General features: G+C 38.8%; 1 protein-coding gene across 2 annotated transcripts in view; it reads right to left on the reverse strand.

Moving 5' to 3' along the window:
* The window catches only part of CARS1 (cysteinyl-tRNA synthetase 1), a 49,758-nt gene that overhangs the window by 19,041 nt on the left and 16,094 nt on the right, over positions 1-14,623 (reverse strand). For both annotated transcript variants that reach the window (XM_039350760.1, XM_039350761.1), the window contains 9 exons: positions 14,129-14,220; positions 13,827-13,915; positions 12,192-12,288; positions 11,788-11,886; positions 9,105-9,254; positions 8,731-8,871; positions 2,036-2,124; positions 1,043-1,164; positions 836-948 (listed from right to left, as the gene is read on the reverse strand). In XM_039350760.1, the coding sequence (XP_039206694.1) occupies positions 836-948; positions 1,043-1,164; positions 2,036-2,124; positions 8,731-8,871; positions 9,105-9,254; positions 11,788-11,886; positions 12,192-12,288; positions 13,827-13,915; positions 14,129-14,220 (992 nt within the window). The remainder of the gene's footprint in view (positions 1-835; positions 949-1,042; positions 1,165-2,035; positions 2,125-8,730; positions 8,872-9,104; positions 9,255-11,787; positions 11,887-12,191; positions 12,289-13,826; positions 13,916-14,128; positions 14,221-14,623) is intronic.

A 14,623-nucleotide genomic window follows, 5' to 3' on the forward strand; every position in this document is an offset into this window, starting at 1 on the left:
GGTTCATATTTATGACTGTTGCAGTGTCATAGGGTCATGTGATCACCTTTTGCAACCTTCTGACAAGCAAAGTCAATGGGGAAGCCAGATTGTTACTAAATTAACAGCTGCAGCGATTCACTTAACAACTATGGCAAGAAAGTTGTAAAATGAGGGAAAATTCACTTAACAACTGTCTCACTTAGCAACATAAATTTTAGGCTCAGTTGTGGCTGTTAGTCGAGGAGTACCTGTGTTTCCTGAATTTATAAAATTAATAATGGATGTAGTTGTTACAAATTTATTCAGTACACCGCAGTAACACGGTACTCATCGTTAATTGGTTCTGGGTTGAGCGAGGAATACCAAAAATGATGAGTACCAAACAACTTTTTCCCATAAGGAATAATGTAGTGAATCACAAGGCTGTTGACATCGAAAAGTTCTAGCTTGTGCGATGAGTGCTAAACAAACCATGACTACCAGGACAAAAATTGTGTGTTAAAATGCACTGAGTACCAAATTCGATGAGTTTCAAAGCAGTTGAGTACCAACATACCACTATACATGGATTAAAATGCGTATGCATAATATGTCATTTATTTCATTAAATGCCACCCATCTCACTGTTTCAAGTGACTCTGGGTGTCGTATGCAATAAGATGTTCTGAACTCAAGGAGTCTGCTACATAAGTGAAAATCACACACAAGAAGGGGCACATGGTAAGTTTCCCTGCTTTGCCCGGTTACAGAAATGGCATTGTAGAAATTTTTTTAAAAAGCTTTACCCTCCCCCAAGGGAGTAAGCTGTGTCTTCTGATCGCGCAAATGATGGCTCAATCTCAGCTATCCTTACTTTGCCCCAAGGAGAATCCCATGAAGGCTCCCCTGGTTTGGAGGACTTCCACAAAGCAAAATCATTTGGCGATCGCTTTTCATTTAAACGATCCACTGAGATACTCAGGTCACCTAGGAGAAGCAGAAGGAGGAATTACAAGAATCAGTAACTTCATAGTTTTCTCCAAATATTTTCAGAAAGATTCGTTTATGGAAATTAAATTACCTTCACCCGCCTGTAATGCTTTTTGATCTCCCACGGCTTCAGGGACCAGTTTTGCATAGGTGTGTTTCTCAGATGCGTCAAATTTTAGCGTATCAAAATAAACAGATCCATTGGACACATAACTAGAAGGCAAAACGACAGTTTCAATAGATAGGAATGTTGACACTATTTAATGTAAATAATATTCTTCAACGCTTTTGCATGGCTGATTTTTATATAGAATTCAAGAATGCTAGGCTATGCTGTGTGGTTGATGTTTGGAATTGTAGCTCGGCTCATCTGGAAGTCCCAAAGGTGCTTTTCAAAATACAGCTGGACGTTCCTGGTTTTTATTTTTTCCTTGAAAAACTTTTTGCTTCTCACCCAAGAAGAATCAGAGTGCAAATGGGTGTGGAACCTTCTTGGGGCTGCTGAATGGCCTCAGTCCTTTCAACAGTCCCAAGAAAGTTCCACACCCATTTGTACTCTGCTCTGGGTGACCCTGGGGGTACAGATAAACCTCGAAGTGGCTTCAATGACTCTCAGAGAGTTAACCACCAACCTTCAGAGTGCTAACAACCAGATGACTGCAAAGAATATAAATCCTTCCATTTCCCACCATTCAGTCAGAACTGAAGAAGCTTCCTGGATGAGAAGGAAAATGTTTTTCAAGGAAAAAACTCAATAAAGTCCAGTTGCATTTTGAACAGCACCTGTGGGACAACCATGACCTGGATGATTGAGAATCTCCATAGACAACTCATTTGGAAGTACCCGGCTGGGAAAAATGAATAAGAATTAATTTATGAGCACTTGTAAAATAGCCCCCCAAAAATTATTGTAATTCTTTGTTATGTAATGTAACGAAAAGGTAGACTCTCTTAGATAAAAAGGATATTGCAAATATTCCTTTATAAGAAAGCCACTGAATTGCTTGTTAGATACTCAAACTATTACTCTCACCACTTTCTGTATATTATAGAGAACAGTGAAAAAATGTCAAGTTATACTCACCCATATCCATTATCTACAATCTTCTGAACAAAGTCCACAATTTCTGGTACATATTCACTAACACGAGTTAAGACATCTGGAGGTAATACCTGGAAAAAACCAAACCTTTTCTTTTTTCTACCATACCAGAATCTCAAAATATATTCTGCTTTATAATTAAAATTATATAGTAGCATAATAATAATAAAACTTGGTAGGAAAATCTTAATTAAACCCAAACTAAAGACAAATAGGAACTGATCCCCCCATACCTAATGTGCTTGGGCAATTATTCTGCTTAGTGAAATCTAGAAACATCTAGCTTCCAAAAGCTAAATCTGAAAAATATCCTTCAAGGATAGAAACTAACATTGCTCTAACTGTTGATGAATAATTCTTTATGTGGATCTAATTATAATTCTGATTTTCTAGATGGGAACAAATGGAATATAGTAGACTTTCTGAGAATTCTGCCTGAAGATCTAATAATAATAATAATAATAATAATAATAATAATAATAATAATAATAAAAATAATGACAATGAATCATGCCCTTCATCCACGCAGTGACATTGACAGACTTTATCTACCAAGGCAAATAGGTGGGCGTGGAATGCTACAAGTACATCAGATGGTTGAAGAAGAAAAAATGGCTTTGGAAGAATATCTGAAGAACAATGATGAAGATGCACTGAAATTAGTATATCAGGAAGGCTTACTGACTACTGGAGAGACCAAACTGGCCTACAAGAAAGACCAAATGAAGAACAGAATAGAGGCATGGGAAGACAAAGCACTACATGGCCAATACATGAAAAAAATAGCTGGGAAAGCAGATAATAATAAAACCTGGCAATGGCTAAGAGCAGGAAAATTGAAGAAAGAGACCGAGGGACTAATTCTGGCTGCACAAGACCAAGCCTTAAGGACAAATGCATACAAAGTCAAAACTGAGAAGACAGCAACAGACAGTAAGTGCCGCCTATGCAAAGAAGCTGAAGAAACAGTGGACCACTTGGTAAGCTGTTGCAAGAAGATTGCACAAATTGATTACAAGCACTGGCATGACAAAGTAGCAACAATGGTGCATTGGAAGATCTGCAAAAAATATCATTTGCCTGTAAGCAAAAACTGGTGGGATCATAAAATAGAGAAAGTCATAGAAAATGATAAAATTAAACTGCTCTGGGACTTCAGAATTCAAACAGACAAGCACCTGCAACATAACACCCCAGACTTAACAATTGTCGATAAGAAAGACAAAAAAGTCTGGATAGTGGACGTGGCAGTGCCTGGAGATAGCAGAATAGACGAGAAAGAACTGGAGAAGATAACAAAATACAAAGACCTACAAATAGAAATAGAAAGACTGTGGCAAAAGCAAGCAAGGGTAGTACCAATAGTCATAGGCTCCTTGGGTGCAATCCCAAAACAACTGGAGCACCACTTGAACACCATTGGCATTGACAAATTCGCTATTAGTCAATTGCAAAAGGCGGCCTTACTAGGAACTGCTTCCATCCTGCGACGATATCTGTAATACCATCAAACATCCACATCTGCCTATCCCAGGTCCTGGGTAAGGACTCGATAGGTAGACAAAATGCCAAATCTAGTCTGAACATCTGGCTGACTATGCGATGATCGATAATAATAATAATAATAAAGAGTGTCTCTCCCATAAAAAATATGGTGAGACGCAAATTTCAGAATGCCATACCGGCTCGGACGTCGCCCGGGTTAACAAGGTCCGCACTAGATATTGGAGTTCCTGGATATCTGGTGAAAAATGGGTTACAGGACTCAGGACTGTTGGCTGAGCAACCAGGGCTAGCAGCTGCAGAACTACTGGAAGAAAAGGTGTTTACCCGTCGCAGGTACACAGTGATGGAAAACAAAGAAATAATGATCTGTTACTACAGATCAAGTCCAACAAGGCGAGGATATCTAAAACGAATGCACCAATTCTGGAAAGAACAACATCCAGAATCAGAAATAACAGAACAGAGACTAGCAGATCAACGCCGATTTATAACACGAAATAAAGTATTTACAGAAACAGAATTGGACGAACTGCAAAGGTTTACCCAGGGCAAAGAAATCAAAGCCTTACAAGAAGTAATTCAGAATGTAGAGGCAAACCAGGGGGAGTTGGCAGTGAAAGAATCCAGTAGAGATATACAACTGTTCTCATTTGGAAACCAGGCACCTCTTCCTCAGGAAGAACAAAACCCTCTAACTAAAGAAATAAAAGAATTGAAACAAAGAATAACTGAGCATCTAGAACAGCACAAAAACAACAGAATAAGGCTGCCTGCATTGAAGCTTGTTCCAAAGAAACAGCTAGCACAAGCATTAAAAGATGCAAATACTGCAATAGCAAGTATAAGCACCAATTCACTGCAAGAAACAAACCAATTAATGTACAGCACAGCTGCAGTTATAACAGAATACCTGGGATGTAAAATCAACAAAAAGAAAAACAAACAAACAGTGCACCAGAAAAATGGAAGGTTAGACTAGAAAATAAGATCAGCAAGTTAAGATCACATGCAAGCAAGCTAGAACAGATGAAAGAAAAGAAGCTGAAGAACAAGAAGACCAAAGAATACCTAATCAAGAAATACCACTTAGAAACAAGGAAGATCAAGGAAGCACTGGAAATAATAAAGCAACAAATAACAGCTATAGCCAGGAAAATCAGTAGATATGAAGCTCGAATTGCAAACTATAGGCAGAACCTCCAATTTCAATCCAATCAGAAACGTTTCTACCAATCCATCAATGGAGAAACTGCAAGGAATCAGTCAGTACCTGACAAGGAAGAAACAGTGCAGTTCTGGAAGCAGATATGGGATAACCCAAAGAAATACAACAAGGATGCGGCTTGGTTAAAAGAGGTGGATGCAAATAAAACAGAAGTTGAAATGAAAGAACTAGTAATAACAACAAAAATGGTAGAAAAAAGAGCAAAGAAAATCAAAAATTGGTCAGCACCAGGTGAAGATGAACTGCATGGGTTTTGGTTGAAACATCTAACTGTTATACACCCACTCATTGCCAAGCAATTCAACAATATACTACAAGGAGGAGAAATTGAAAAGTGGCTAACAACTGGGAAAACCTACCTAATAATGAAAAATCCAGCAAAAGGGGCAACACCAGGTAACTACAGGCCAATTACCTGCTTACCAACAACTTTCAAATTACTAACTGGTGTGGTAGCTGATGCAGTACAACAGCATCTAGTTGAAAACAATCTCTTTCCACCTGAGCAGAAAGGAAACCGCCCCAATAGCAGAGGAACAAAAGATCAACTCCTAATAGACAAAATGATCTTGGAAAACTGCAAGAGAAGGAAGACCAACCTGAATGTGGCATGGATTGACTACAAAAAGGCATTTGACTCTCTGCCACATGATTGGATAATAAAGTGCCTAGAAATAACAGGAGTCAGTAGAAACATCAGAAAATTTGTGCAAAGATCGATGGCACAATGGAAGACACAGTTGCAGATCAATGGTGAGAGGCTGGGAGAGGTTAATATCAAGAGAGGAATATTTCAAGGAGATTCATTATCACCATTACTATTTGTTATTGCACTGTTTCCTCTGTCAACAATACTGAATAACTCAGGACATGGTTATCAAACATCAAAAACATCTGCTAGACTATCCCATCTCCTTTACATGGATGATCTGAAGCTGTATGGAAAAACATCATCTGAAATAGAATCGCTGCTCAACACTGTCCGTATATATAGCCAAGATATTGTAATGGAGTTTGGCTTGGACAAATGTGCCACACTTACTATCAAACAAGGAAAAATAGTGAAAACTGAAGGAATCAAGATGCCCCACGAAAATAACATTAAGAGTCTGGATGAGGAAGAGTACTACAAATACTTGGGTATCCTTCAAGCTGACAACATCAAGCACACTGAAGTCAAGAAAAAGATTAGAGGTGAATACATCAAGAGAGTGAAGAAGATCTTAAAATCCAAACTCAATGGAGGAAATACCATAAAGGCAATCAACACCTGGGCAATCCCAGTCATTAGGTACACAGCTGGAATAGTGGACTGGACTCAAGCAGAACTAAAAGCAATGGATAGGCAGACCAGAAAAATAATGACAATGAATCATGCCCTTCATCCACGCAGTGACATTGATAGACTTTATCTACCAAGGCAAATAGGTGGGCGTGGAATGCTACAAGTACATCAGATGGTTGAAGAAGAAAAAATGGCTTTGGAAGAATATCTGAAGAACAATGATGAAGATGCACTGAAATTAGTATATCAGGAAGGCTTACTAACTACTGGAGAGACCAAACTGGCCTACAAGAAAGACCAAATGAAGAACAGAATAGAGGCATGGGAAGACAAAGCACTACATGGCCAATACATGAAAAAAATAGCTGGGAAAGCAGATAATAATAAAACCTGGCAATGGCTAAGAGCAGGAAAATTGAAGAAAGAGACCGAGGGACTAATTCTGGCTGCACAAGACCAAGCCTTAAGGACAAATGCATACAAAGTCAAAATTGAGAAGACAGCAACAGACAGTAAGTGCCGCCTATGCAAAGAAGCTGAAGAAACAGTGGACCACCTGGTAAGCTGTTGCAAGAAGATTGCACAGACTGACTACAAGCAGCGGCATGACAAAGTAGCAACAATGGTGCATTGGAAGATCTGCAAAAAATATCATTTGCCTGTAAGCAAAAACTGGTGGGATCATAAATAGAGAAAGTCATAGAAAATGATAAAATTAAACTGCTCTGGGACTTCAGAATTCAAACAGACAAGCACCTGCAACATAACACCCCAGACTTAACAATTGTCGATAAGAAAGACAAAAAAGTCTGGATAGTGGACGTGGCAGTGCCTGGAGACAGCAGAATAGAAGAGAAAGAACTGGAGAAGATAACAAAATACAAAGACCTACAAATAGAAATAGAAAGACTGTGGCAAAAGCAAGCAAGGGTAGTACCAATAGTCATAGGCTCCTTGGGTGCAATCCCAAAACAACTGGAGCACCACTTGAACACCATTGGCATTGACAAATTTGCTATTAGTCAATTGCAAAAAGCGGCCTTATTAGGAACTGCTTCCATCCTGCGACGATACCTATAATACCATCAAACATCTACTTCTGCCTATCCCAGGTCCTGGGTAAGGACTCGATAGGTAGACAAAATGCCAAATCCAGTCTGAACATCTGGCTGACTGTGCGATGATTGATAATAATAATAAAGGTGGAAGGGACCTTGGAGGTCATCAAGTCAAACCCCCTGCTCAGGCAGGTAACCCTATACCATTTCAGACAAATGGCTGTCCAGTTTCTTCTTAAAAACTTCCAGTATTGGAGCATTCACTGCTTCTGAAGGCAGGTTGTTCCACTGGTTAATTTTCTAAATGTCAGGAAGTTTCTCCTTAGTTCTAGGTTGCTTCTCTCTTTGGTTAGTTTCTACCCGTTGCTTCTTGTCCAGCCTTCAGGTGCTTTGAAAAATAGCTCTTCTTTGTGGCAACCCCTGAGATATTGGAACAGTGCTATCATGTCCCCCCTTGTCCTTCTCTTCATTAAACTAGACATACCCAATTCCATCAACCTTTCCTTACATGTTTTAACATCCAGTCCCCTAATCATCTTTGTTGCTCTTCTCTGTACTCTTTCTAGAGTCTCAACATCTTTTTTACATCGTGGTGACCAAAACTGGATGCAATATTCCAAGTGTGGCCTTACCAAGGCATTGTAGAGTGGTATTACTTCACGTGATCTTGATTCTATCCCTCTGTTAATGCAGCCTAGCACTGCCTTGGCTTTTTTGGCAGCTGCGGCACACTGCTGGCTCATATTTAAATGATTGTCCACTAGGACTCTGAGATCCCTCTCACAGTTACTACTATTGAGCAAGGTACCCCCTATACTATACCTGTACATTTGGTTTTTCCTGCCTAAATGTAGAACCTTACTTTTTTCACCACTGAATTTCATTGTTAGATAGTGCCCAGTGTTCAAGTCTGTCCAGATCCTCCTGTATCCTAAGCCTGTCTTCTGGAGTGTTGGCTATTCCTGCCAGCTTGGTGTTGTCTGCAAATTTGATTATTTCCCCATCTATCCCTTCGTCCAAATCGTTGATGAAGATGTTGAAGAGCACTGGGCCCAGAACAGAGCCCTGGGGCACCCCACTACACACTTCCCTCCATGTAGATGTGGTTCCATTGAGGACCACATGCTGAGTACGGCTGGTCAGCCAGCTACGGATCCATCTGGTGGTGATGCTGTCTAACCTGCATTTTTCTATCTTATCAAGTAGTAGGTTGTGATCTGCTCTGTCAAATGCCTTACTGAAGTCCAAGTAAATTATATCCACAGCATTCCTCTGGTCCACTAATTTTGTCACTTGGTCAAAGAATGCAATAAGATTTGTCTGGCATGATCTGTTTTTGACAAACCCGTGTTGGCTTTTAATAATGACTTGGTTTTGCCTGTAGGTGTTCACTAATTCATTCTTTGGTTATCATTTTAATAAAATTCTAATTCAAGATCTATTTGAAATAGTTTCCTAACTTGTGGTTTGAAGTTTTTAACTGCACATATGACACATTTCCTTTCTAGTCTTGAAAAGAAGAGGACATTTGAAACAATAAAGGATGAGCAATACTATTCTGGAGTGTCTTTTGAAGTTTTGATGAATAATCATGTCTACTTACATTGAGAGCTGCCATATCTTTATGATATTCTTCTTCCCAAAATTTGGGAAGTTTTGAAAATATAGAGTTGTCAGTCACTTGGCTACCCAACTTAGTGTCCAGCCACTCAGACAGTGTATCTTTTGCTTCTTGCAACAAAATCTGAAAAATAAATTCTATTTAACACAGGCTGTTTATTCTAATGCACAATTTCCACAATTCTTAAAAATTCGCCAGAGGCCCGTGCTCAAATGCTCTTCAAGCTTCATGGGAAAGACCACTTCACTGGTACCTTGAAATGAATGAGTGAGTGATTGAGAATGCGTGTGTGTGGTAATGTATCAGAAGGCAATGACTGAAATGACTTGCAACCTGTTTCAGAAAAATGTACTAACCTCAGTATGTTTATTGACCTCTCCCTCAGAGAGCTTCTTTTGCAGGTCATTCTCTAGTGGTTCCAAAGCAGCTCTCACTGAATTTTGCATCCTTTCTAGCATCTGTTTCTTATCAGGATCCGAGGTTTCTTCCAGCTTTGCTGAAAACAGCTGAATTAAGAAACATGGATAGAAAGATTAAACAAAAACAGCTGGATTCTTCTATCACAGCACAATCATCAGTATGTAAAAAAGAGATTTAAAAGTAGCTATTAAAAGCCTCCTTACATTGTGTGTGTGTGTGTGTGTGTGTGTGTGTGTGTACCTGCAAACAAGGACATGTATGGATGTGTGCAGTGGAGAAAACAGATCCTACTCCCTTTTGGTTGTGGCCTCTCTCACTGTTCTTGTGCAGCATTCAACCTCTCTCCTCTATATAACTATATATCTCCCATACCCTAGCCCTTAATAATGGGAATAAAATTCTAAAAATAAAACTATTATGCAGGCAATCATTCTTTAAGTAAGAACATCATTTGAATTTTAGAAAAAAAATGGAATTTCTCATTAACATTATATGACAGAAGGAATCATAGCTAGGCTGACCAATGTAGGAATGAATATATATATATATATATATATATATATATATATATATATATATACACACACACACACACACACACACACATACATACACACATATATACATATACATATATATATACATATACGTATACATATACGTATACATATATATATATATACATATATATATGCATATACATATATATACATATATACATACATATACACACACACACACACACACACACACACACACACACACACACACACACACACACACACACACATATATATATATATATATATATATATATATATATATATATATATATATATATAATAGTTAACTGGGTCATTCCTATGAAAGGACCCAGTAACATGTTATAGAAGAGTATGCCTGTCAAGTTTCTGAGTTCTCCAAAGTTCTTCATTAAGCAATCACACTATAGAAGTGGATCTTCCAAATAAAGTATACAAATTATGAATATTTGCATATATCCATTTCATTTACTGAATTTCGAAACCCCCTTTCAAAAATGATTTTGCAATGCTTATGGCAATTGTTAAGGGAGAAGCTGAAGGCCAACAAATGCAGGGATTTACATTTGATTGGCAGCAGAGGAGAGGATGGCAGCTCAAGGAAAGCAAAAGAGGAGCTGAAATCAAACCTTGGACAAGAGGTATTTTCAGACTGGCTTGGGAGCATTGAGAGGTAAGAACATATTAGGATCTGACTATAAGGAATAGGGCTATGCAGTGATTTAGATTTCAAGTGGTAATGAGTCTATGAGGATGCTCTGTAGCATGTGTCAGTTGCTACTTAAAACAGGCACATCTTTTGGCAGGATCATGGTTGATGTTATGTGATCATGGGAAAAACACATGATTGAAGGACTTATGTCAGCGGTCTCCAAACCTGGCCCTTTTATGACTTGTGAACTCCCAAAATTCCTCAGCCAGGCACGCTGGCTGAGGACTTCTGGGAGTTGAAGTCCACAAGTCATAAGAGGGCCAAGTTTGACTTAGGTGCTAGCTATGCAACTGTCCAGGGTTTCCCCTTCTAATCCAAACACTCTGCAACTCTTAATAAGGCATGTCAGCAAGGAGAGAAGGTGATGATGGAAGCACTGAACAGCAAGGTCTTGGCACTTCTCAACGTCAGTCATAAGTATCTTGCAGGCTCTGAAGGATCAGCGACAGCAAAGAGGATGAAATTTTCCAAGAATTAGAGGGCGTGAAAGGAAAAGAAGGAATAAAATGGAATAAATAACTATCTGACTAGGTATTTTAAGAGATTCCCTCTTGTGAGATTCTCTCATTGCTTTCCCATGACACTGTAGTTTGACTTCTGGGCTTTATCCTCAGTCACTGACGCTAGTCCTTTCAAGGCAGAATGGAAATCAACCACTTTATCCTGTTAGGATACCAGATGGAACACAAAAGGCTGATTCTGTTTTCCCCATCTTGTTTTTTTCTTCAATTGACAGCTAAATGGTCAATCTCTACAATGGATAAATGCCTACAAGTCTTTTCAAAGCAAAGCACACAAAATAAGTTTAATTTTATGGTAAGTTATTATTTCTCTTTTAAATAAGTGCATTAACTCCCCCCACTATAAGAACTAATGACAGTCTATTGGACTGATTTTCAACCAAGAAAATAAAGCATTTTGAATGTTTTTAAAAAAGATTTGACACTAGCTAGGAGAAAGTTTCAGTTTGAGACGAGCAAACATAATTCCAATGCAGCTGATTACCTAATCCTAAATCACTTAGTTTCCTTGTTTTCAGCAAAATTAGCTGGCCTGTCATTCTGGCAGACAAATGCCAGTCACTTCAAGCTGCTCCTTTATTTAGCTTCCACAACAAGCCCAAACCCAGGTTACTGCTTTGGTCAAACCCTACATTGAACAAGCCCAAACCCAGGTCACTGCTTTGGTCAAACCCTACATTGCTTTATAACTCACACTAAGCTCTTCTCAGCTAATCATTGGTCCAACTAATTCCAGCTACAGCTCCTAGGAATACACTCTTTGGATGAAGATTCTCACTCACCCATTGTCCCATTCTTTCTTGCACAAGGGGAAGAAGGGAGTGGAGACAGATTGTGAGCTTACCATAGAAGCTAGTTTAACATCTTCAAGCAGCTGTGTTGCTGATGGCCTCTGCTCCATGTATTGCTCAAAGAGGTAGTTTTGCCTCGCTCTTTTTATGATCTAGAACAAAAAATGAAGTATGCCAAGGAAGCAAGCTTATACATGAAGACGTAACCACCACAGTTGAACATACATATTTTCCTGATCTTTCCATCTTATGCCACGCCCGCTGTCATCTTCTGATGATCACACAGAAAGCTTCTGTTTATATTAGCTCTTCAAAGTTACTGTATGTATTCATGGTGCTGTCTATCATAGGAATAAGCTTTCAACTAGTGAGAGATATTGTTAAAATGCAATTAACCATCAGATTAACTTTAGCTAGAAATCTCAGAAATTAACTGAATTAAGATATTTTCATTTACCTTATCATCTATATCTGTAACATTCAGACAATAGAAGACATCATATTTGAAGTAGTCTTTTAAAACTCTTCTCAGGATATCAAATGAAATATATGATCTAAAATATTTAAAAAAATAAGTTTATTTTGTATATGTGCTGTTTCCAAGCAAGTATACAGAAATGTATGTCTTAATGAGAATAATATATAAAATAGCTTCCTTGCAATAATCATATAATAATAATAATAATAATAATAATAATAATAATAATAATAATAATAATATAATAAAGTTGGAAGGGATCTTGGAGATCATCAAGTCCAATCCTCTGCTCAGACAGGAAACCCTATACCATTTCTGACAAATGGCTGTCCAGTTTCTTCTTAAAAACTTCCAATGTTGGCGCATTCACCGCTTCTGGAGGCAGGTTATTCCACTGGTTAATTGTTCTAACTGTCAGGAAGTTTCTCCTTAATTCTAGATTGCTTCTCTCTTTGGTTAGTTTCCACCCGTTGCTTCTTGTCCTGCCTTCAGGCGCTTTGGAAAATAGCTTGACTCCCTCTTCTTTGTGGCAGCCCCTGAGATATTGGAACATTGCTATCATGTCCCCCTTCGTCCTTCTCTTCGTTAAACTAGACATACCCAATTCCAGCAACAGTTCCTTATATGCTTTAGCCTCCAGTCTCCTAATCATCTTTGTTGCTCTTTTCTGTAGAGTCTCAACATCTTTTTTACATCTTGGTGACCAAAACTGGATGCAGTATTCCAAGTGTGGCCTTACCAAGGCATTGTAAAGTGGTATTAATACTTCATGTGATCTTGATTCTATCCCTGTTAATGCAGCCTAGCACTGTGTTGGCTTTTTTGGCAGCTGCAGCACACTGCTGGCTCATATTTAAATGACTGTCCACTAGGACTCCGAGATCCCTCTCACAGTTACTACTATTGAGCAAGGTACCCCCTATACTATATCTGTACATTTCGTTTTTCTTGCCTAAATGTAGAATCTTACTTTTTTCACCATTGAATTTCATTTTGTTAGATAGCGCCCAGTGTTCAAGTCTGTCCAGATCCTCCTGTATCCTAAGCCTGCTTTCTGGAGTGTTGGCTATTCCTGCCAGCTTGGTGTCGTCTGTAAATTTGATGAGTTCCCCATCTATCCCCTCATCCAAATCGTTGATGAAGATGTTGAAGAGCACTGGGCCCAGAACAGAGCCCTGGGACACCCCATACACACTTCCCTCCATGTAGATGCGGTTCCATTGAGGACCACACGCTGAGTACGGCCAGTCAGCCAGCTACGGATCCATCTGGTGGTGATGCTGTCTAATCCGCATTTTTCTATCTTATCAAGTAGTAGGTTGTGGTCTAGTTTGTCAAATGCCTTACTGAAGTCCAAATAAATTATATCCACAGCATTCCTCTGGTCCACTAATTTTGTCACTGGTCAAGGAATATAATAAGATTTGTCTGGCATGATCTGTTTTTGACAAACCCATGTTAGGAAATGTGCAAAGAAAAGTGACTGATTTTTTCTTGTGTTTATTAATCAACACATAAGGAAATAGGGCAGATTGAAAGTAAGGCTTATAAAATGAACAATGTTATACACAACATATTTGTTCAGATGTAACAAAAAAAAACCCTCTATTTTACCTTGCATGCCCCATATGGGAAGCATCATATACTGTTGGGCCGCAGCAATACCATTTGACTCTGTTGCCACTTTGGGGTTGAAACACATCCTGCAATGAAATAGCACATGTGGCAATGAATGAAAATTGCTGAATTTATTCAGCTTGAAAATAACAACTTTGAATCAAAGTAACACTATTGATTCCACAGCAAATTTGGGGTATTGCTGCTTCAACAATGATTTCCAAGCATAGAAAACTACTGCATCTAAAATGACGTGAGGAATATGTTATCCAGAGATGAAAGAAAGAAAACACGTTCACCTTATTACGAGTGAGACTGTTGTATAGGCAGAGTTTGGGTTGAGCTGTTCCTTGTGGTGGCTCCCAGTGAGGCTGAGTACGTTTGTTTTTACCTGCAAAGGGATTTAAAATTTCATGACAGATCAAGCAACAGTGTCATCAGGCTATGGTATTATAAGAAAACATGCAAGGAACTCTTATTCTGTCATAAGACATTTCAAAAGGAATGCTGAAAAAAATGCCACAATAAAAGGTTTGAATAGAGACCCAGTTTACGATAAAGCCCCATCAATGGATTCCTGGTCTTAAAAATATTAAAATACCTACAAAACTAACTGTCAACTCTACAATGAGCGTGGCTGCAGTCATTTTTTCTTCTCATTCTAGGTTGCCACATAGAACAGAGGGAGGGGGGGTTGCCCAGGTGCTTCATTAGTCAAAATAATCTTCTGTTCTGTGGGAACCAAGGTCATCTCCCGCGACCACGGATTGGGCATTGCATAAAAAAGCCCGCCA

This window comes from Crotalus tigris, unplaced genomic scaffold (genome assembly GCF_016545835.1).
Source record: "Crotalus tigris isolate CLP2741 ecotype Arizona unplaced genomic scaffold, ASM1654583v1 scf7180000018354.2857554, whole genome shotgun sequence".
NCBI lineage: Eukaryota > Metazoa > Chordata > Lepidosauria > Squamata > Viperidae > Crotalus > Crotalus tigris.